This window comes from Bufo bufo, chromosome 3 (assembly GCF_905171765.1).
Source record: "Bufo bufo chromosome 3, aBufBuf1.1, whole genome shotgun sequence".
Taxonomy (NCBI): Eukaryota; Metazoa; Chordata; class Amphibia; order Anura; family Bufonidae; genus Bufo; species Bufo bufo.
This window is the reverse complement of record NC_053391.1, coordinates 649,876,442-649,900,479: the sequence shown is the minus strand read 5'-3', so window position 1 is coordinate 649,900,479 and position 24,038 is coordinate 649,876,442. Positions and strand designations below refer to the sequence as shown.

General features: G+C 45.0%; 1 protein-coding gene across 2 annotated transcripts in view; it reads left to right on the top strand.

Moving 5' to 3' along the window:
* CUL5 (cullin 5) overlaps positions 1 to 24,038 on the top strand; it is a 55,720-nt gene that overhangs the window by 10,359 nt on the left and 21,323 nt on the right. For both annotated transcript variants that reach the window (XM_040426263.1, XM_040426264.1), the window contains exons 2-12: positions 5,412 to 5,521; positions 12,979 to 13,078; positions 14,774 to 14,950; positions 15,097 to 15,238; positions 16,167 to 16,312; positions 16,395 to 16,475; positions 17,858 to 17,951; positions 19,429 to 19,559; positions 19,884 to 19,991; positions 21,616 to 21,680; positions 22,950 to 23,082. In XM_040426263.1, the coding sequence (XP_040282197.1) occupies positions 5,412 to 5,521; positions 12,979 to 13,078; positions 14,774 to 14,950; positions 15,097 to 15,238; positions 16,167 to 16,312; positions 16,395 to 16,475; positions 17,858 to 17,951; positions 19,429 to 19,559; positions 19,884 to 19,991; positions 21,616 to 21,680; positions 22,950 to 23,082 (1,287 nt within the window). The remainder of the gene's footprint in view (positions 1 to 5,411; positions 5,522 to 12,978; positions 13,079 to 14,773; positions 14,951 to 15,096; positions 15,239 to 16,166; positions 16,313 to 16,394; positions 16,476 to 17,857; positions 17,952 to 19,428; positions 19,560 to 19,883; positions 19,992 to 21,615; positions 21,681 to 22,949; positions 23,083 to 24,038) is intronic.

The following is a 24,038-nucleotide window of genomic DNA, read 5'->3' as shown; positions in this document are numbered from 1 at the left end:
GTGGCTGCCCCCGTACAGTATAACGTCTCCTTGTGGCTGCCCCCGTACAGTATAACGTCTCCTTGTGGCTGCCCCCGTACAGTATAACGTCTCCTTGTGGCTGCCCCCATACAGTATAACGTCTCCTTGTGGCTGCCCCCGTACAGTATAACGTCTCCTTGTGGCTGCCCCCGTACAGTATAACGTCTCCTTGTGGCTGCCCCCGTACAGTATAACGTCTCCTTGTGGCTGCCCCCGTACAGTATAACGTCTCCTTGTGGCTGCCCCGTACGTTATAACGTCTCCTTGTGGCTGCCCCCGTACGTTATAACGTCTCCTTGTGGCTGCCCCCGTACAGTGTAACGTCTCCTTGTGGCTGCCCCCGTACAGTGTAACGTCTCCTTGTGGCTGCCCCCGTACGTTATAACGTCTCCTTGTGGCTGCCCCCGTACAGTGTAACGTCTCCTTGTGGCTGCCCCCGTACAGTGTAACAGCCCAACTGCTGATCTGCAGTACGGCGGCACCACAGGGAACTGTGCTGGCACCGTTCCTCTTCACCCTCTACTCTGCAGACTTCTCCATCAACTCCCCAGGCTGCCCCCTACAGAAGTTCTCTGATGACTCTGCCATAGTCAACCTTTTCACAGGTGAGGACGACTCAGAGTACAGACAGGGGACACAGGATTTTTTGGACTGGTGTCAGCGGAACCAGCTCCAGATCAACGCGGGCAAAACCAAGGAGCTGGTGGTGGATTTCCGCAGACACAGGCCCTCTGCTTTGGTTCCGGTGAACATACAAGGAACATACAAGGAACGGACGTTGAGGTGGTGGACTCTTAGAAGTACCTGGGTGTTCACCTGAACAACAAACTGGACTGGAGCCATAACACTGATGCTCTTTTTAAAAAGGGTCAGAGCAGACTCTACCTGTTGAGGAGACTGAGGTCCTTTGGCCTCTTTCACACGGGCGTTGCGGGAAAATGTGCGGGTGCGTTAGGCCTCTTTCACACTTGCGTTGTTGGGATCCGGCATGCACTTCCGTTGCCGGAGGTGCCTGCCGGATCCGGAAAAACGCAAGTGTACTGAAAGCATTTGAAGACGGAACCGTCTTCCAAATGCTTTCAGTGTTACTATGGCACCCAGGACGCTATTAAAGTCCTGGTTGCCATAGTAGGAGCGGGGGAGCGGTATACTTACAGTCCGTGCGGCTCCCGGGGCGCTCCAGAATGACGTCAGAGCGCCCCATGCGCATGGATCACGTGATCCATGCGCTTGGGGCGCCCTGACGTCACTCTGGAGCGCCCAGGGAGCCGCACGGACGGTAAGTACACTGCTCCCCCGCTCCCCACTACACTTACCATGGCTGTCAGGACTTTAGCGTCCCGGCAGCCATGGTAACCACTCTGAAAAAGCTAAATGTCGGCTCTGGCAATGCGCCGAAACGACGTTTAGCTTAAGGCCGGATCAATGCCTTTCAATGGGCATTAATTCCGGATCCGGCCTTGCGGCAAGTGTTCCGGATTTTTGGCCGGAGCAAAAAGCGCAGCATGCTGCGGTATTTTCTCCGGCCAACAAACGTTCCGTACCGGAACTGAAGACATCCTGATGCATCCTGAACGGATTTCTCTCCATTCAGAATGCATTAGGATAATCCTGATCAGGATTCTTCCGGCATAGAGCCCCGACGACGGAACTCTATGCTGGAAGACAATAACGCAGGTGTGAAAGAGCCCTTACGGGAACACCTGCAATTTTTCTGCGCGAGTGCCAAACATTGTAATGCGTTTTGCACTCACGTGAGAAAAATTGCCCATGTTTGGGATCGGTGTTCTGTAGATTGTATTATTTTCCCTTATAACATGGTTATAAGGGAAAATAATAGCATTCTGAATACAGAATGCTAAGTAAAATAGGGCTGGAGGGGTTAAAAAAATAAATAAAAATTAACTCACCTTAATCCACTTGTTCGCGCAGCCGGCATCTCCTTCTGTCTTTAACTGTGAGCAATAGGACCTTTTGATGTCACTGCGTTCATCACATGATCCATCACCATGGTGATGGATCATGTGATGAGCGTAGTGACGTCATCAAAGGTCCTATTGCTCACAGTTAGACAGAAGAGAAGCCGGCTGCGCGAACAAGTGGATTGAGGTGAGTTAATTTTTTAATTAATTTTTTTAACCCCTCCAGCGCTAGTTTACTATGCATTCTGTATTCAGAATGCTATTATTTTCCCTTATAACCATGTTATAAGGGAAAATAATAATGATCGGGTCTCCATCCTGATCGTCTCCTAGCAACCGTGCGTGAAAATCGCACCGCATCCGCAACTGCTCGCGGATGCTTGCGATTTTCACGCAACCCCATTCACTTCTATGGGGCCTGCGTTGCGTGAAAAATGCAGAATATAGAGCATGCTGCGATTTTCACGCAACACACAAGTGATGCGTGAAAATCACCGCTCATCTGAACAGCACCATAGAAATGAATGGGTCGGTATTCAGTGCGGGTGCAATGCGTTCACCTCACGCATCGCACCCGCGCGGAATACTCGCCCCGTGTGAAAGGGGCCTTTGGAGTGCAGGGGACGCTCCTAAAGACCTTCTTTGACTCAGTGGTGGCATCAGCCATATTCTATGGTGTGGTTTGTTGGGGGAGCAGCTTATCTGTGGCTGAGAGACAGAGATTAGATAAGCTCATTAAGCAGGCCAGCTCTGTCCTAGGTTGTCCCCTTGATCCAGTGCAGGAGGTGGGTGACAGAAGAACTCTAGCAAAATTACCATCATTGTTAGACAATGTCTCCCACCCCATGCCGGAGAGCCCCTTCAGTGACAGACTGCGGCATCCTAGGTGCACGGAGGAACGTTATCGGAGGTCCTTCCTCCCAGCAGCGGTTAGGATTTATAACCACCACTGTTCCCAGAAACCCAGTAGTGAATTTTTTAAGTAAATTCTGTTATGTTTTTCTTGTACTTTACTCTTTAATTTCTAATTACTCTTATTTTGCTCCTGTTGTGAAACGTGATTGCTGCTGTTATGCCCAAATTTCCCAACTGAGGGACAATAAAGGGATTTTCTTCTTCTTCTTCTACATGAGGCCTTATTCTAAGGCCGCATGCACACGACCGTGGTGTGTTTTGCGGTACGCAAATCGCGGATCCGCAAAACACGGATGTCGTCCGTGCGAATTCCGCAATTTGCGGAACGGCACGGACAGCTTTCAATATAAATGCCTATTCTTGTCCACAAAGCGCGGACAAGAATAAGACATGTCATTTTTTTTTTGAGCTGGGACACGGAACGGAGCAACGGATGCGGACAGCACACGGATTACTGTCCGCATCTATTGCGGCCCCATTGAAGTGAATGGGTCCGCCTCCGAGCCGCCAAAACGGCGGCTCTGATGCGGACCTAAACAGTGGCCGTGTGCATGAGGCCTAAAGCAGGATTTCCACAGGGAGACTACAATGCAGTAACTGCAACCTCGCCCACCAGCAACAGAGAAATATGAAGGTAGTACCGCGTCACGGACACCCAGGCTAATGAGGGTCACGGCTAGGATCAATTCCAGCCATGTGGTCAGCAGAGGGATAATAGGAATTGGATGCTATTACTCGGGCACATTATCGACCGCAGGTAGCACTTGGAGCTCAGGCTGCTCTTGTCCATATTATTGTCCGACAGCATTGATCCGTTACCCACTGGTGGCCGTTCTATAGCACCGTAAGGGTGCTGCCACAGGAAAATCATAAGGAGTGGATCATAACTGGAGATAGATTTCTCCACTTTTTGTAATCCACTCCTGTTTTGGGTTCAAAAACGACATAAAAAAACCCTGAATGTGTGGCAGCGCCCTCCCTGGCACATATATAACACTACTCTTATTATTATGTTAATTTATGCCAGTCATTTACTAGGGTTTCATGGGTTTTGTTCTTGTTATCCCCAAAGATCAGATAAACCAAACGTCTGGTGGGTCACATAAGTGACTCCCCCCCCCCCCCCCCCAGGCGAGCGCCTGCCATATTTATTTATAGAGGAGCACAGGGGCATCGCTGAGCTGTCTGCATTACTGTCTGGTCTCTGTTTCAGGCATTTCATGTCACAGCCGATTTGACAGTTTTGAACATTTTCCTAACGGGACAAGTTATTGATGATGTGTGTGTTTTTATTTTATTTATTTTTTCTTGTTAAAGGGCATCTGTCAGCAGTTTTGTACCTATGACACCGGCTGACCTGTTACATGTGCACTTGGCAGCTGAAGACATCTGTGTTGGTCCCATGTTCATATGTGTCCGCATTACTGAGAAAAATGATGATTTAATATATGCAAATGAGGCACTAGGAGCAACGGGGGCGTTACCGTTACACCTAGAAGCTCTGCTCTCTCTGCAACTGCCGCCCCCTCTGCGCTTTCATGGACAGGGCCAGGTGTGATCACGCATGCCTGGCCCTATCGGTCAAAGTGCAGAGGGCGCGGCAGTGGCAGAACCCGCTCCTATCTCCAGGAGGGAGAGCAGCCATGCACCCTCCGCTGGCTCGGCTATTTCTGGCAGTCCCATAGTGGTGAATGGAGAGGTGGCCGCACTTGCTCTACATTCAATGCTGTGGGACTAACAAAAATGGCAGAGTGCGCTCTTTCGGCCATTTTCCGAAGCCGCATTGTGGTGCATGTAGAGCAAGTTGTGCATAAGCAGCTGCTGACCTTCACTTCAGGGGCCCCGTTCTCTAGATAGGTGCAGGTCCCACCTTTGGGACCCACTCCTATCTGACATGGATGGCATCCTAGCAATATGCCATCAATGTCGCTGATGTGAATACCCCTTTAATATACAGACAGAGAGCTGTCAGGTCCTCTGTAATGGTGGGAACATTTTCAAAAATTCTGTCCAGCTGTTTTATCAGTTTCCTTCTTAGTGGAAGAAAATAATATTTAAAAATACGCTTTTCAAAAATACATTTGCTAGTCTCAATTTATTGTAGGTATTCATTTACCAAAAGCCTCCGGCACGTAAAGAAACCGTGTCCAATGATTTTTTTTACATGATAGCCTATGGGGAATTCCTAGAGGTATAGGTCAGGTGTACATCTGGCACCACACACTGCAATTACAGTGTGAATAGACCCTTTAAAGGGGTTGTCCGGACTTTTAATATTGATTACTTATCCTCAGCTGTACGAGGGGACGGCGTTCACGCGTTCCGTCTCTCTTCCTGTTCACCGCTGCATTGCTATAGACCTACAGCGGTGAGCAGGAAGGGAGACAGCACTTGGGCAGCTGATCGGGGGGGTGCTGGGTGTCGGACCCCCGCCGATCTGATATTGATGACCAATCCTGAGGGTAGCTCATCAATATTAAAATCCATTTAAAGACCTGACAATATGAATACATTTGATTTATACACTTTTTTTTTTTTATATTTATTTTTCAGAATAAAGGTTCCCTTCAGTTTGAGGACAAATGGGATTTCATGAGACCTATAGTTCTGAAGCTTTTACGTCAGGAGTCTGTCACAAAGCAGCAGTGGTTTGATCTGTTCTCGTAAGTATTGCAATGCAGTTTTTAAGTTTTTCTATAGTAGCAAGAAAAAAAAAATGAGAAGGCAAAAAGGGGTGACGCTGCAATAAATCCTCCAATTTATGTATAAAGAAAGGTGGTCTCATTGTCCCCATGGTGGGTGGAAGGTTACTTCGCTCTTCCTCCTCTCACCCTGAGTCCCAAAGTTCAGTGCATAGTGAACAGAAGAAAAAAAGTATCTCACGAATCTGAAGTAACTTTCTTCAGGATAGATCTTAACGGTTTGGGGAGGAGGGGGGGGGGGGGATCTGACTCCCGACAACCCCTTTATAAGGTAGTGGAAGGGGCCACATCACTGTGATGTCACTTTCAGCCTGTGATGTCATGTACATTGGTCACATGGCCCCATGAGCAGCTTAGTCCCATTCAAGTGGACAGGACTGAGCTAAAGTTGCAAGCATATCGTATGACGCCATGCTTGGTATTTTATGAAGAGGCCTTAATCCAAGGTGGGGGATTGGTGATCAATATGCAAACTCCAAAAAAAAACTTTAACCCATCGGCACTCCTTGAAGGAAATATGTGTCAAGGATGGGGAGTAATTCCCTAAACACATTTATCCTGTGCCTGCGTGATCACCTGTGAATGCACCTTATTTTGCTTTAGATCATCCTGAAAATAAAGGTCCAAGGTGTGCAAAGTTCATACCTGCCACCAGAGGTCGCAATAACGCCTGTGCAAACGTCATAGATTTTACGCTTTGAAAAAAGGCTAATGCGTATGAATACACATTAAGGCTTTTCATGCAGTTAACCAACGCACTGCACGCTGTGAATCTGATGGGCAGCACAGTAATACTGCTGTTGTCCAAAACGTCCAATAGCAAAGCTCCTTGCTTGCAGGTGTAGGGTAGGCAGCAAGTAAGGAGCTTGTTATTAGGGAGGGAGGCTGCTCATAGGCCAATTTCGGCGCTCTGCTTCTCCATGCCGCTGCAGAATCCCTGACTGTGTAGGCTTACTGGTGGCTGGCAGAGGAAAGATCCATGAAGACTGAAGAGCAGCCGGTGAGGAGGCCAGCTGATCTCTGGGGACAAGCTGATAAGGAGCTGTGGACGGACAGCAGAGCACTGATTTGTGCTCTGTACCGGGGTAATGGGATCACTGAGAGTGTATGGTGCCTGCATTCTTCTGACTGCGGAGGTGAGGAGGTGACTGCCAGACAAGAGGTCATCATACCTCTCTGAGTCCGTATGCTAAACTCTCCTGTGTTAGGTGCCAGAGCAAGCAGACTCTGACTGTGTGCCAGAGCCTGCTGGTGCAGTGATCAGTAAGTCCAGAGGCTGATCACTGCACCAGCATGTCCTGGCTGATTGCAAGGGCCTGCTGGAGCAGTGATCAGCGAGTCAGTGTGTTTGCCTCATATCAGTCTATATCATGTTTATGCAGTGCTCTGTGTAGCCTGTATTTTTTTATTTTTTTGCTCCATCAGCATTATCCCAGCAAAGATATTTCTGCGCTGCTCTGTCATCACATGTGTGGGCACTGGATCTACACAGCAGAACATTGTGGGGATAATCATGGTGCTGATGGGCCAATGAAATACTGGAGATGCAGAGCACTGATAACTTGACATTTTGGCTGCGTTATATTTTAAATATGATGGAGAATTTTTTTGTCATTTATATTCCAGACTTCTTCTCACGCTTTAGGGCCCCTAAAATGCCAGGGCAGTATAAATACCCCACATGTGATCCCCATTTCGGAAAGAAGACACCCCAAGGTATTCCGTGAGGGGCATATTGAGTCCATGAAAGATTGAAATTTTTGTCCCAAGTTAGTGGAAAGGGAGACTTTGTGAGAAAAAACTAAATAAAAATCAATTTCCGCTAACTTGTGCCAAAAAAAAAATAAATTCTATGAACTCGCCATGCCCCTCATTGAATACCTTGGGGTGTCTTCTTTCCAAAATGGGGTCACATGTGGGGTATTTATACTGCCCTGGTATTTTAGGGGCCCTAAAGCGTGAGAAGAAGTCTGGGATCCAAATGTCTAAAAATGCCCTCATAAAAGGAATTTGGGCCCCTTTGCGCATCTAGGCTGCAAAAAAGTGTCACACATCTGGTATCGCCGTACTCAGGAGAAGTTGGGCAATGTGTTTTGGGGTGTCATTTTACATATACCCATGCTGGGTGAGATAAATATCTTGGTCAAATGCCAACTTTGTATAAAAAAATTTGAAAAGTTGTCTTTTGCCGAGATATTTCTCTCACCCAGCATGGGTATATGTAAAAAGACACGCCAAAACACATTGCCCTACTTCTCCTGAGTACGGAGATACCAGATGTGTGACACTTTTTTGCAGCCTAGGTGGGCAAAGAGGCCCACATTCCAAAGAGCACCTTTAGGATTTCACAGGTAATTTTTTACACATTTTGATTTCAAAATACTTCCCACACATTAGGGCCCCTAAATTGCCAGGGCAGTATAACTACCCCACAAGTGACCCCATTTTGGAAAGAAGACACCCCAAGGTATTTCGTGATGGGCATAGTGAGTTCATGGAAGTTTTTATTTTTTTGTCACAAGTTAGTGGAATATGAGACTTTGTAAGAAATAAATAAATTTAAAAAAATCATCATTTTCCGCTAACTTATGACAAAAAATAAAAAGTTCTATGAACTCACTATGCCCATCAGCGAATACCTTAGGGTGTCTACTTTCCGAAATGGGGTCATTTGTGGGGTGTTTGTACTGTCTGGCCATTGTAGAACCTCAGGAAACATGACAGGTGCTCAGAAAGTCAGAGCTGCTTCAAAAAGCGGAAATTCACATTTTTGTACCATAGTTTGTAAACGCTATAACTTTTACCCAAACATTTTTTTTTTTATCAAAGACGTGTAGAACAATAAATTTAGAGAAAAATTTATATATGGATGTCGTTTTTTTTAAAAAAACTTACAACTGAAAGTGAAAAATGTCATTTTTTTGCAAAAATTTCGTTAAATTTCAATTAATAACAAAAAAAGTAAAAATGTCAGCAGCAATGAAATACCACCAAATGAAAGCTCTATTAGTGAGAAGAAAAGGAGGTAAAATTCATTTGGGTAGTAAGTTGCATGACCGAGCAATAAACCGTGAAAGTAGTGTAGTGCAGAAGTGTAAAAAGTGGCCTGGTCATCAAGGGTGTTTAAGCTAGCGGGGCTGAGGTGGTTAATACTGGGGAGGGAGGGGGGGTGGAGGGCGCATTGCACCAACAATGATAACTAACGTTTAATATACAAATGCAGGCGGCGGCAGAAACACATTGCCGGCACCCGACCTCTGACAGGGCCCTGCGATCAGCGACAGTTAATCCCTCAGGTGCGGCACCTTAGGGGTTAATTGCCGCGGATCGCAGCGCCCTGTCAGAGGCAGGGTGCCGGCAATGTGTTTCTGCCGCCGCCTGCATTTGTATATTAAACGTTAGTTATCATTGGTGGCGCAGTGGCCACAGCCCCTCCCCTCTTCCGCCCCTCTGTGCTCTCATTGGAGGAGGCGGCAGCAGCACAGGGGGGAGGGATGACTGCTTCCTTCCTCCCTGTGCTGGTGAGGGAACATGGCGCACAGCCTAGTATCGATAAAAGACAAATCCCTGTATCGTATCTATACCGGGCTAAAAGTATCGATTTGGTATTGAGCGTTCGATACCCGAAACAACCCTACTATACAATGTACAGCGCTGTGCTTGTTAAGCGGTGAGGAGGCCACAGCATTCACCGGAGCACCATGGTCTCTTCAAGCAGTTGATTGGCAAAGGGGGGCAGGAGTCAGACCCCCACAGATCAGGTATTGACGTTATGTCCTGAGGATAGGCTATCAATTGCAAACTCCTGGAAAATTTTGTATGAATGAATGAATAACTTATATAGCGCTACAATTGCGAACTAAATCGCCTCAAGGCGCTTTTGCAGCCCTTGACCGCCTATCCCTTTATGGGTGAGGCAGAGGGTCCTGAATGTAATCCGATCCTTCACGGGTAGCCAATGGAGGGTCTTCAGGGACGAAGTGATAGATTTTCCAGTTATCAGTCTGGCGACTGTGTTCTGGACAACTTGTAAACGTGAAATTTGGTATTTGGGAAGTCCTAGATAGAGGGAGTTTGCGTGGTCAAGTCGGGAATTGATGGTTATTCCAACTACTACTGCTGCTGCGTCTCCTTCAGGGATGAAGGGAATGAGTCTGCGCAGCAGTCGAAGAAGATGATGGGATCCGCTGACTACTGATCCTATTTGTGCATCCATTGTCATGTCTGAGTCAAAGATGACTCCGAGGCTTTTGACTTTGGTGCTGGGAGTGATGGTTTGTCCGAGGATGGTGGGTGGCGTGCATGTCATGCTAGAGTTTTTGTTTCGGTTTGCATGAAGAAAGAGCAGTTCTGTTTTGGAACCATTGAGTTTGAGAGAGCTCTCAGTCATCCACTCGTCGATCAATGAGAGGCAGATTTCCAGGGCGTGGTATTTGGTCTTTTTTGTTGGTAATGCGTAGGTAAAGTTGGGTGTCATCAGCGTAGGAATGATAGAGCAGGTCCTGGTTGCTGATGATTTTGAGGAGTGGTCGGAGGTAGATGTTGAAGAGCACGGGCGACAGGGGTGATCCTTGAGGGACTCCACATGTGATTTTACGTGCTTCTGAGGTGAAAGCTCCTATTTTCACTTTCTGGGATCGGTTCTCCAAAAAGGATACGAACCAGGGTAGATCCGAGTCTGCGACTCCGGCTACTTCTGTGAGACGAGTGAGCAGGGTTTGATGATTTACTGTGTCGAAAGCTGCGCTGAGGTCCAGCAGCACCAGGAGGCATGATTCTCCTTCATCTGCTGCTTCGAGGGCATCATCCCAGATTTTGAGGAGCGCCGTTTCTGTCCCGTGGCCAGGGCGGAATCTAGATTGAAGTGGGTCCAAGAGTTTGTGGGTGTCCAGATGGGGTTGTAGCTGTTGTACTACTGCTTTCTCGATAATCTTGGAGATGGTGTTGAGGCTTGTAATTGGTCTGCGGTAATTTGGGTCTTTGGGGTCGTTATTGGGCTTCTTTAGGAGGGGTTTGATTATGCCTTGCTTGAGGGCGATCGGGACTATTCCTTCTTTGAATAACTGGTTTATGAGGTGTGTTATGGTGGGTGCCAGAATGTCGGTGCATTCTTTCAGAAGTTTTGTGGGAATAATGTAATTTGGGGATGTGCTGTCTCGAAGGCTTCTGATGATGGTTTTAGTGTTTTCAATGGTGATTGGGACCAGAGTAAATCTCGGTGATTGTGAAGTGTTTGTGTGGTTTTTGTCTTCTTGCCTTGGCCGAATGGGGTTGCTTGCTATGTTCTGTTGGATTATTTCTCGAATGTTTGTGATTTTGTCAATAAAAAAGTCAGATAGCTCATTACAGAATTCTTGTGTTTTGGCTCTAAACAGTTAGGGTTCATAGTCTGAGCGACTAGTAGAGTTCGCGGGGACGGTTTATGGCTTTTGAAATGGTGTTGGAAAAATTCTTTTTTTGCTGTGAAGATGGCTTTGTGGTATTTTTTTTGGTGAGTTATTTGTAGTTTGTGTGGTATTCCATTGTTGGATTCCTTCTCCAGGCTCCTTCAGCTCTTCTGCGTTCTTGTTTCAGTGAAGTCAATTATGCGGAACGGGTGCGGACCCATTCATTTTCAATGGGGCCAGAAAAGATGCGGCTCCACAAAATAATAGAACATATCCTACTTTCACACTAGCGTTCAGGGTTCCGCTTGTGAGCTCCGTTTGAAGGCTCTCACAAGCGGCCCCGAACTGATCCGTACTGCCCCAATGCATTCTGAGTGGATGCGGATCCGCTCAGGATGGCTCCGCTTGGCCTCCGTTCCGCTCAGCAGGCGGACATCCGAACGCAGCTTGCAGCGTTCGGGTGTCCGCCTGGCCGTGCGGAGCCAAACGGATCCGTCCAGACTTACAATGTAAGTCAATGGGGAAGGATCCGTTTGAAGATGACACAATATGGTGCAAATTCAAACAGGATCCGTCCCCCATTGACTTTCAATGTAAAGTCTGGACGGATCCGTCTGACTAACTTTCACACTTAGAATTTTTTCTGAACTATAATGCAGACGGATCCGTTCTGAGCGGATCCCAACGTTTGCATTATAGGAGCGGATCCGTCTGTGCAGACACCAGACGGATCCGCTCTGAACGCAAGTGTGAAAGTAGCCTTAAAGAACGGATGCATGCAGTTATATTATCTGAACTGATCCGTCTGTGCAGATCCATGACGGATCCGCACCAAACGCGAGTGTGAAAGTAGCCTTATATAAAAACTCGGGTAGGCCCTGCATGTGTACTAAAAAAATAAAAAGCAATATCTTACCCTTTCCCCCCTCCCCCATCTTCCTGGCTGCAGCAGTGATGTTCTGTGCACACAGGTCACAGCAGTGTATGGGACGTCACCACTGAGGCCTGTGTGCATACAACATGACTGCTGCTGCCAGGAGGATGATGACCAGAGCACAGCTGTGGAAGCCGCAGAGGGAGAAGGGGGCCGTATCGTTATTTATAAGATCCACAGGCACAGCCCGAGTTTTTGTTGAACTCAGACACCTCTTTAATTTGATACCAAGCTCTACCCATACATCCTAACCACAGCACACCTTTAAAGGGGTTGTCTGGGTTCAGCGCTGAACCTGGATATAACCTCTTCTTTACCCATCTGCCATGTCTGATTGGAGCATCGGAACATTTCCTTGCTTCCCCTCGTCTTGTGCTGCATCGCACAGGGCGAGCTTTGTTTGTTTACTGCCGGTGACGTACCGGGCTTCTCTTTACTATGCTAGGCAGAGGCTTCCGCCTAGCAGTGAGCCCGGTGATGTCACAGACGGCGGTCTATAGCGCTGCCGGTGGCGGGTACTGTGCAAAGTAGCAAGGCAAGGGGAAGCATCAGAGCCAGGGAATGTTCTGATGCTCCACAAGAATAGCTTATATTCAGGTTCAGTCCTGAACCCGGACAACCCCTTTTATTACATTGCATATTACGTGTCCTTGGCAGTAAATAGTTAATGTAGGTCTGTTGGTAGTTTGTCATCTGAGTGCAGACAGCTCAGTTTTCACCGTCAGTGGTGTGAACACAGCCTTTGTCAATGGGGGTTTCTCAGGCCCTGCTGTATGGGTCCAGTGATACGAGCAGCAGCCACGACCTGTGTACTGGGACTGATATGAAGCGGAGCAGTGGCCATAAGTGTATTCTTTTTATTTTAATACAAATTATATTTACCTCTAGGTCCTGGCGTCCACACTTAATAAGGATTTAACTAAGGAGCCACTTTCTTCAGCAGGATAATCTTGATTCTGAAGGAATGTTCTAATCTCTAGAAGTTGTGCTCCTTACTATATTGTTGGAGAGTTGTTTTCTGGGATGGCACAGCTCGCTTGGCTATTTCTCTAATCTCAATCTGTTTTAGGGAACGTTGACTATTTTTTGTGTTGCAGGGATGTGCATGCCGTATGCCTATGGGATGATAAAGGTCCAGCAAAAATTCACCAGGCTCTAAAGGAAGATATTCTAGATTTTATCAAGCAAGCTCAGGCGGTGAGTGCTTTAATTTTTTTTTCTCACTTATTGTCCTTTTGAAATTAGTGTAGTAAATAAAGTTCTAGCGTTCATTATGAATAGAACTGGAATAACACGATGTACGGTGCAATTAGCGCCATACGCTGTAAATGTACATGACTTAATCTCCCACCATCCCAAAAAGGGAATTGAAGTGAATAAATAAGTCATATGATTTTGGGAAACATGAGAATAAAATCTGCAATTTGTCCTAGAAAAGACAAGCCAGAACCTATCACAATGCCAGAATTATGTTCCAGTGCAGGCTAGGTCATCAATATTAAAACTCCCAGAAAAACCCTTAAAGGGGTTGTCTCATCACAAACAATGGGGACATATCGCTAGGATATGCCCCCATTGTCTGATGGGAGCAGGTGAGACCACACCTATATTGAGAACTGAGCTGGCTCGGCTATTTCGGTCGGGCCCATAGAAGTGAATGGGAGCGGCGGCCGGTCATGCGTGGTGCGCTTTTATTCACTTCTATGGGGAGCGCACTTGGTGGTGGCCGGACCGGAGTCCTCCAGGCACCACCTTGCAGGGCTCCATTCCCGATATAGGTGCGGTCCCAGCGATGGGACCCGCACCTAAAAAAACAATGGGAGGCTTGGAGCATATCCTAGCGATATGCCCCCATTGTCTGTGATGAGGCAACCCCTTTAAGTACAGCTGATCGCTTCTAGCAAACCTGCTTCCATTGCTTTGCTACACCAACGAGTGATCAGCCGTAATCTGTAACTCGCCAGCGGTGTTTAATCTCTGCGCTGCGTCCCCTTGAGGGGAAATGAGGCATTGCACAGTTTGGCATTACATAGACATATTGAGTCCTCTAGACTAAGGGGCTCATGCCCTCCAACTTATTTTTTTCCCCATGTGCTTTCCGTTTTTATTTTATTTTTATTTATTTTTTGAGGCCCGTATGCAGAACCATTCACTTAAAATGGGGCTGCAAAAGAAACGGAACTGACTCCGTGTGCATTCCGTGTCCGTATGGCCGTTCCGCCAAAATATAGAACATGTCCTATTATTGTCTGCATTACGGACAAGGACAGGACTGTTCTTTTAGGGGCCAGCCCTTCCGTTCCGCATAATGCAAACAGCCAGTATCCGTGTTTTGCGGATCCCCAATTTGCGGACTGCAAAACACATACGGTTGTGTGAATGTAGTTTTTGTAGCCTTTCTCTTTTCTGGCTAATAGTTGAGAGTCCCCAATAGATGAGCGTCCCCCTCTATTTAGCCAGAATTAGACATCTCCACTTCTTCACCCAGGCAGCCAGTAAAGGCCGCCCATTAGTGCCGGTGACGTCACCGTAGCAGTGTAAGTTTGGAAACAAAAAAGCCCCTGCCCTGCGTGAGACAGCGCAGGGCAAGGGAGAGCATTGGAGTATGAAATGCTCCGATACTCATGTCAGAGGGGCTTCCTGGGTGAAGATGGGGGTATGTCCGGGTTCAGAGCTCTTTTAAGAAAAAATGCCCCCATGACTCTTGGTTGACATAATTCGTGCTGATGTAGGTGGAAATATAATCTCTGATTATTTTTCTGTTATGTCAGTCTTAGTAAACCTGATGGAGATTTTCCTGCAGCTTCGCACATATACTGGTTAATCGTAGGATAAGGTTCTGCTGCGTTTTGTGAATAATATTAATTTTACTTTTTTTTTCTGTCTTTGAAGAGAGTATTGAGTCATCAGGACGACACCGCTTTACTTAAAGCTTACATTGTAGAATGGCGCAAGTTCTTCACCCAGTGCGACATCTTACCCAAGCCTTTTTGTCAACTAGAAATTACTTTAATGGGTAAACAAGGAAGCAACAAGAAATCCAATGTAGAAGACAGTATTGTTAGGAAGGTAGGTCCAGCTGCGTGTTACCCGTCTGTGTGGTGGCGGATTCAGAAGGTCTAAAGTGACTGAGAGTTTAGCTTTTGCTTGAATGTGATTCTGCTTTTTAGTGTAGGTTGCCTGTTAATCTGCGCGTGCCTTTTCTTCCTTTGCAGTTAATGCTGGATACCTGGAATGAATCTATATTTTCAAATATTAAAAATCGGCTTCAGGATAGTGCCATGAAGCTGGTCCATGCTGAGCGATTAGGGGAAGCATTTGATTCCCAGCTAGTCATTGGCGTTCGAGAATCCTATGGTAAGTCTCAAAACTTTATCCAAATTCGTCTTGGTTACAGGTTTTTTAAGCTGTAGTCACCTCTGCCCCAGAAGCACCTACATGACACCCATGCAAAACACTTTCGTGTTATGCAGGATATTTACAGCTGTTGAAGAACTTCTCACCTGTTCACAGAATAAGGGGGACATTTCTGAAGACCAGCGATTTAGACGGCGGTCCTCGTCCCTCCTGCACTGGCGGTTCATCAGCCTAAATTATGTAGAGGTGCCGGCCTCTACACAACTTAGGCGGACTTTACACTTGTCTAAATCTATGCCAGCTCCCTTGCTGATATATATATATATATATATATATATATATATATATATATATATATATATATATATATATATATAATTTTCTACGGTGAAAACAGGTGTAGAAAATGATAAATTAGACCGGCCTTCGCAAGCTCACTTTTTTTTAGACCTACCGTGAGCGGAAGAAGTCACAGATTGCTGCACAAATAACCTTTGGGACGCAAAATGGCAATTGCCATGTTCCAGGAATATGCAGGTCAGATGGTAACTTACATATTCATGGCGGTACCTGGACCAGAGACTTCTATAACCAGATGTGGACACTCAATGCAGAAGTAATGCTGTGACCATTGAGCAAGTGGGGCCGTAAATATGAGGCGTATCTGCAGGCCGACACACTGCTAGCTGCTGCATATTTACATTGTATTCTGTTTGCTCCAAGTTATCCCCTATCCACTGGATAGGGGGCTAACTCGCTCATCGGAGGGCGTCCCAGCAGTCGGACCCCCACTGACTCCCGAGAGCATGGGGCCCATTCATTCTCTTGTGCTTGAAGTGAATATGGAAACCGTGTTGAATACCATTGACTGACTTTGTTTCATCCCCTTTACATCTTACTTTGTACTTTACCTATTTTGTTTTTGCAGTTAACCTCTGCTCAAATCCAGAAGACAAACTCCAGATCTATCGAGATAATTTTGAAAAGGCCTACTTAGATTCGACAGAGAGGTTTTACCGGACCCAAGCCCCCTCCTACCTGCAGCAAAACGGTGTACAGAACTACATGAAATATGTAAGATGGCAGTAGTTACAAATCCATGTGTGTATGAGCCAGCAGATTCTCCAGTTTCTAATGCTTGTTTCACCCTGAACAGGCAGATGCTAAACTAAAGGAAGAAGAAAAAAGAGCAGTGCGCTACTTGGAGACCAGGCGAGAGTGTAACTCTGTGCAGGCGGTGAGTGTAGGCGTACTGTAGAGCTCTAATAAATTCTGCTTTCATGAAAAAGCATGGGAGGTATGGACAAAAAGTTATACCGTAACTAAGTTTTATAGAAATTATAGTCAACTTATTGTTTCAAGGTGCAGGTGAAGTGTTCCTCATCATGAGTTGTGAAATAAATGTACATTTCAAAAACTATTCAGTCCTTCACTTACAGGGTATTGGTTGATAAGGGCTATGACGGTTAACATTCAGTGACTTCAAGAAGCATTCCAGGATTTCATTTTTTGTTTTATTTTTCATGGTGGTACCCATTTGTAAACTTCACGAGGGGCAAGTTACTGCAGTGAATCACGTTGGCAGCCGCTCTATTGCAGGTTAAGGCCTCATGCAAACGACCGTTGTGTGTGTGTGTGTATTTTGCGGTCCGCAAATTGCGGATCCGTAAAGCACGGATTGCGTCCGATTTGCGGAGAGGCGTGGACAGCCATTAATATAACTGCCTATTCTTGTTCGCAAAACAGACAAGAATAGGACAGGTTATATTTTTATTTTTTTGAGGACCACGGAACAAAGCAACGTGAATAGGTCCGCATCCAAGCCGCAAATACTGCGGCTCTGATGCGGACCAAAGCAAGGGTCGTGTGCATGAGGCCTAAAGGGGTTTTCCAGGAAAAGATATATATTACTTATCCTCAGGATAGGTCATCAATATCAGATCTGCGGGGGTACGACACCCGGGACCCCCAATAATTAGCTGTTAGAAGAGGTTTTAAGCGCCACAACTGCTTCCTAGGCCATGTGACATCACCGTACATCTGTAACATGGCCTAGTTGGCAGCTCAGCCCCAAGCACTGCAACTATACTATGTACGACGCTGTCCTTGGGGCTGCCCAGATTTTTACTAAACTCAGATAACCCCTTTAATAAAATGATCGCTTCATAATCTAGTACACTTATCGTTCATGCTTCAATAGGTTTGGCAGTTGTTTTGTTGTGTCCTCAGCATTTACTTAATAAAGGTCTTGGAATGTATGAAACAATTTCACAGTATTTTCCAGAACACACACAGTTGGGAAAACGTTATTAGTGCGGGAAATATTTCCTTGTCGTCGTCCCCCCCCCCCCCCCCCATTTCCAACGAGTGTTCCATTTGCAAAAAAAAAAAAAAAACTAGAAAGCTCATAAGCTCATCATATCGTGTGGAAAAGATCCGTAGCCAACTTTAGATGTGATATGTAACTTGGTAAGGATGACAGTCCAGCACTTGCCCGAACTGGGTTAAATGTCACTGTATTATTTTTATGAAATTACATTATTACCTTTATTACTGTAGTACAACATATCGTATTAATGTCATCTTCCAGCATAATGACTTGTATGTTTGGCTTTACAGCTGATGGAGTGTTGTGTGAACGCCCTCGTAACGTCCTTCAAAGAGACCATTTTAGCGGAGTGCCAAGGAATGATCAAGCGCAATGAAACAGAGAGTAAGTGGAGCTTTCCATTTGTGTCTGGTGTCATGGCGGCCTCTTTCCATGTCACAGGAAAGGGAGTCATCTAGGCAGAGATGGATATGTGTCACCAGAACATTATACAGTGAATAACCTTTGTTAAAACCATAATTACACAGTTAAAGGGCTTGTCTGGTTTCCTACATTTAATGACCTATCCTCAGAATAGGTCATCAATATCAGATCAGTGGGGTCTGACTCCCAGCACCTCCACCAATCAGCTGTTTGAAGAGAACGCAGTGATCCTGCGCTGCCTTCTCTTCACTGTTTACATGCTCGCTGTTCCAACCGCATTGGTGAGCAGTGCAGTTACAACTAAGCCATCCCATTCACGTCAATGGGATGGGTTCTTCCGATACAATCGAATAGGAAGGCGCTATCTCATTGAAGTGAATGGGGACCACTATAGTTGTAAACAGTGAAAGAAAAGGCAGCGCTCATACAACCACTGCTTTCACTTCAAAAAGCTGACCGGCGGGGGTGCGTGGAGTTGGACCCCCGCCGATCTGATATTGATGACCTATCCTGATGATAGGTCACCAATATAATAAAGCAAACAACCCCTTGATCCCAGCAACCCTTTGAAAATCAGCCGTGGTCAGTTAAAGGGCAAAAGTAAAATTGCACCACAGCCATTTGTCCAGAGTGACCCTCTGTTTTGGCTTAGAGTGGGTGACACCCCCCATGGCATCCATGTACTCTAATAGCGTGCATGCACAGGGATTTTCCTCACCAGTCAAACTCTCTTTAACAAAAGGGACTTTAAAAGCTTGTCCAGGGACATTAAAGGATGAGCTTCCTGCTCGGTTACTCCATTAAAACAGATCTGTCAGCTTAATATGCTGCCTTATGTAAGGGCAACATATTCCAGCTGCAGGTCCACACAGTGCCATCGGCCTGACGGGAGCACTGAAATAATAAAGCTGGCTCATAGTTGTGAGTCCAATGTATCCATGAGGAGAGCGCTCATATATGCACAGCAGCTAGTTTATCACCACTTAGAGGGGTTGGGGGGGGAGTTGTCGGGAGCACTCTCCTCATGAGTCCACCAGACTCTCAACTATGAGTCCACTGTGTTCTTTCAGCACTGCTTTTATAGGGCAGCTCATTAAGCTGACAGATCCACTTTAACCGGAGCTTAGAGCCGCAGTACTGGAGGACTTCGAGCAGCCATCTATTGTACTGTCATCTGTTCATTTCAATAGGCGCATACAATGTTTAGTTTCTGCAGGGGAAATGTGTGGTTGCCTGTACCGTCCCCCGAGACTGATCACTGGGGGTCTCGGCACTCGGACTTGGTCACCCAGCAATTGCCAAGCAGCTACATCCTAAAAGGGATTTCTCCGATCTGTAAAGTCTCCTTTAGTTAATTTTTTTCATCACGTTCAATGTCTCTGTGAACGCAAAAGGCTCTGGCAATTTAATGCTGAGGTTTCTCTGGTTTTTTTCTTAGAATTGCATTTAATGTTTTCCCTGATGGATAAAGTTCCTAATGGGATTGAGCCAATGTTAAAAGACTTGGAAGAACACATTGTGAGTGCTGGACTCGCTGATATGGTGGCAGCTGCAGAAACTATTACTACTGTAAGTAGCCTTCATTTACACTGTGCCAGTTCCAGTAATGTCAGGGCTATAATCAATGTGGAGCTAGATTAAGGCTGTTCCAGCTTGGAATGCCTGGAATTGACCGGACAAAAAACGCTGCACGCTGTGGTTTCTGTCCGGCCGATTCTCAGCATATTTGCTGGGTTGCGGCCGGATCTCCGCTGAACCTCATTATAGTCTAAGCCATGAGTTTGATAATATAGTTGCTGATCACCGTAAATTATTGACTGCTTAACGCAGTATTGTTTGCCATTGTTTTGGTTAATACAATTTGTTTTCTTTTTTTTGTCTTTTCTCTACAAGGATTCAGAGAAATATGTAGAACAGTTACTGACCTTGTTTAATAGATTTAGCAAATTAGTTAAAGAAGCTTTTCAAGATGATCCAAGGTTTCTTACGGCTCGGGACAAGGCAAGTTTTTTTATCCCTGTGCTTTTTTTTATATTACTTATAGATGAGATACTGTTCTGTAGTTAATGGGGTATTCCATAAATGGGAGCAGCGCTGCAGTAACCAGATCTGTCCACTATGCAATGGATGGAGCTGAATAGTTGCCAGAGCTACTTCATTACAGCTTGACAGCGGGAGTGCGGGAAGTCGGACCCCCGCAATCAGATGCTGATGGCCTATCCTGAGGATGGGCCATCAATAGTGAAATTCTAGACCACTCCTTTAACCCCTTAAGGACATCCATCATATATGTACGGCGGAAGTCCGGTCTTAAAACATGGCGCCCGCTCGCACGTGCAGCGGGCGCCATAGCCGCTGGGTTTCTGCTATTTTAAATAGCAGAGACCCGCATATAGCAGAGACCCACACATGTATGCAATCAGGCATAAGGCTGATCGCATACATTTTCCCCTTCAGATGCCATGGTCAAATGTGACTACAGCATTCTTGGGCATCGCCGTGTGTGAAAATGCCCATTCAATTAAAATATAACAATATTAATGGCAGACGGCAAATGGCGTAAGTAACGGGGAAGTCACTTCAACTACCCAAGAATTTTTTTATAAAAAGTGATCAAAGAGTCGCACACTTCAAATTGGTATCACTGAAAAGAACAGATCGTCCCACAAAAAATGAGCCCTCACACAGCCCCGTACACGTAACTACAAAAAAGTTATAGGGGTCAGAATATGGTTATAAAATATTTTTTTTTTCTCAAAGGTTTTATTTATTTTTCTTCAGTATTAAAACGCAAGAAAAATTATACAAGTGTGGTATCGTAACCGTACTGACCTGGAGAATGAGGATAACAGTTCAATTTTACCGCATACTGTACAGTTAAAAAAAAAAAAAAAAAAAAAAAAAAAAAAAACCTTTATCGGGATTGCGTTTTTTACCAATTCTACCACATTTGGATTTTTTTCCGCTTCCTACTACATGGCATGCAACCATTAATGGTGCCGTTAGAAAGTACAACTTGTCCCGCAAAAAATAATCCCTCATAAGGCTATGTGAGTGGAAAAATAAAAAAGTTAGGACTATGGGTAGGCGGGGAGTGAAAAACAAAAACGCAAAAAAGGAAAATCTCAAGGTCCTGAAGGGGTTAAAGTATAATGGGGGGGATGGGGTTAAGCACTCTGTACATAATAAAACTAATAACGTGCAGCGGTAATTGATAAATTGCCTTCTTGAGCATAACTGCTTGCAATCTGGTAGCACCATTTCCAGGTGTCAATTCAGACTTTATTTTATTTTTTTGCACATACGATGTCAAGAAAAATGCATTAAAATATTAGTGTTCTAAATGTATTCATTTTCTAAGTTGAAACGGGACAAAAACTGTTTATCTGATTTTTAATGGTGATCAAAATGGAAAAATTTTGGCATAAAACCAACAAGTATGAATGTGACCAAGCACATACCTGTAAGGTTCCATTCAAACGTCCGCAATCTACAAACAGCACCCTCTAGTGGCACTGGACAAAACTCACTACATAACAATCGGTTATTAACAATTCGCTTAACAAAATGAACCCATCTTAGTTTCTCTTGTTTTATTGATTTGATTTTACTTCATTCATTTCAGGCATATAAGGCTGTTGTCAATGATGCTACAATCTTTAAGCTGGAGCTGCCGCTAAAGCAGAAAGGGTAACGTTTTAAAGTTAATTTGTTGTATTTGCAGATTTTTTTTTTTTAAATAAAACGTAGATCTGAGCAAAGTATGCTATTTTCTTAATGGTTCTGTGACCATGAAAATGCAATGTTGCATGTTATAGAGCAGGAGGAGCTGAGCAGATGAATATACAGATTTATGGTAAAAGATTTAGTATAGGTTGTAAATCATTATTTTATCTGTGCTCATTCTGGGCTGTGAAGTCCAGGAGGCGGTCCTATCAGTGATTGACAGCTTTCTCTGCACACAGTCATAGAGGGAGGCCTGTCAATCACTGATAGGACCGCCTCCTGGACGTCACAGCCCAGAATGAGCACAGATACAATAATGATTTACAACCTATACTAAATCTTTTCCCATAAACTATATATCAATCTCCTCAGATCCTCCTGCTCTATAACTTGCTGTGTGCAGGTCAGACACCATGTTCAATGTGGTAAAGGGGTTATTCCACCACATCTGCTTATTCCCTACACGCGGTTTTCATCAGTGTGCTATGCATTTTTTAAACAGATGACACACTGACCCATACAAGTCAAGGGGGCCGAGCAGACATCCGTTTTCATTCCCAGAACTGTGTGCGTGATTCACAAAACTCATTGCAGGTGCTATTCTTGTCTATTTTGTGGATCAGAGTAACCATTTCTATTGATGGGAGAGAGGAAAAAAAAATGGAATACACACAGAAGCCGGCTATTTTTCAGACTTAAAATAAGATATAATGTGAAAATTGGACCGGCACTCAAAACATTATAGGAGAGATGTGGGACCAAACAAATTTATTTAAACACAATATGATGAATCTAGAATATTATCATCTAATATACAGTCTGTCGATTATGGAATGTCGATTATAAAAAATCGATCAAATAAAATCGAATGAATAAAATAGAGTAAAATGAGAAGAATAGGACTTTTTTTTTTTTTTTTCCGGACCACGGAGCAACGGATGCAGACAGCACACAGAGTGCTGTCCGCATCTTTTGCGGCCCCATTGAACTGAATAGGTCCACATCCAAGCCGCCAAACCTGCGGGTCAGATGCGGACCTAAACAACGGCCGTGTGCATGAGGCCTAAAAGAGCTTGATAGATTTTAGACTTCCATGACATGTCCTCTTTTACTAGAAATTAAAAGGTTCTGCTCTTAGCATTGAGGTAATCATTGTGCACAGTCACGATGCAAGCTACAGAAACGTTGAACTTTTTTCTTCTAAAATTTAATATTTTTTTCTCTTACATTTAGGGTGGGATTGAAAACACAGCCGGAATCAAAATGTCCCGAATTACTTGCTAATTATTGTGATATGTTATTACGAAAAACACCTCTGAGTAAGAAACTGACTTCTGAAGAAATTGAAGCAAAGCTTAAGGAAGTAGTAAGCATACATTTTTCAGTTTTTCTTGTAAAAAAAATAAAAAAAAATTATTTACTTCATAGTTAACTTTTTCACATAGGTAACAACCACAAAACAAACCAATCCTAAAACAAGTGATTGTGCTAAACCGGCGGGTAACCAACTCACCTAGGATTACTTTATTAGGACACTTTGGAAATGACAGATAGTAACCATGTCAGAAGGGTGAAGGTGCTGGCAACTAGTGGGGGTTGGGAAGTTAGTGGGAGGTTTAAAGGGGTCGTCTCACGTCAGCAAATGGCATTTATCATGTGGAGAAAGTTAATACTAGGCACTTACTACTGTATTATGACTGTCCATATTGTCTCCTTTGCTGTTTCCATGGTTGCGACACCCTGCAATCCATCAGTGGTGCTCGTGTTTGCACACTTTAGGAAAAAGTGCCAGCCTCTATGGTGATTAGGACCGTGGGAGTGCAAATAGGCTGCTGCTTTTTTATATTGTGCAAGCACAGCAGCGCTGATGGATTGCAGGGTGGTCGTAATCCTGGAAACGAGCAGTGTATAATGTGATGGAAAAATGAATCCAGCCAGCAAAGGAGGCAATATGGACAATCACAATACATTAGTAATGGCCTGGTGTTAACTTTCTCTACATGATAAATGCTATATTCTGAAGTGACACAACCCCTTTAAGTATGAGGGCTGACTGATGAGTTAGTCTGTGGTGTTTAGGAACACAAATATTTTTAAAGGGATTATCTGGGGATCTCATATTGATGATCTAACCTCAGGATAGGTAATCCGTGTCAGATCGGCAGAGAATATGACACCTGGAACCCCCTCTGATTAGCTGTATGGACAGGCCATGGTACTCCATGAGTACATATGCCAGTGATGTCCCCATACATTGGTCAAATCGCCTAAACACAGCTCCGCCCCACTCAAGTGAATGCGGTTGAGCTGCGATATCAAGCA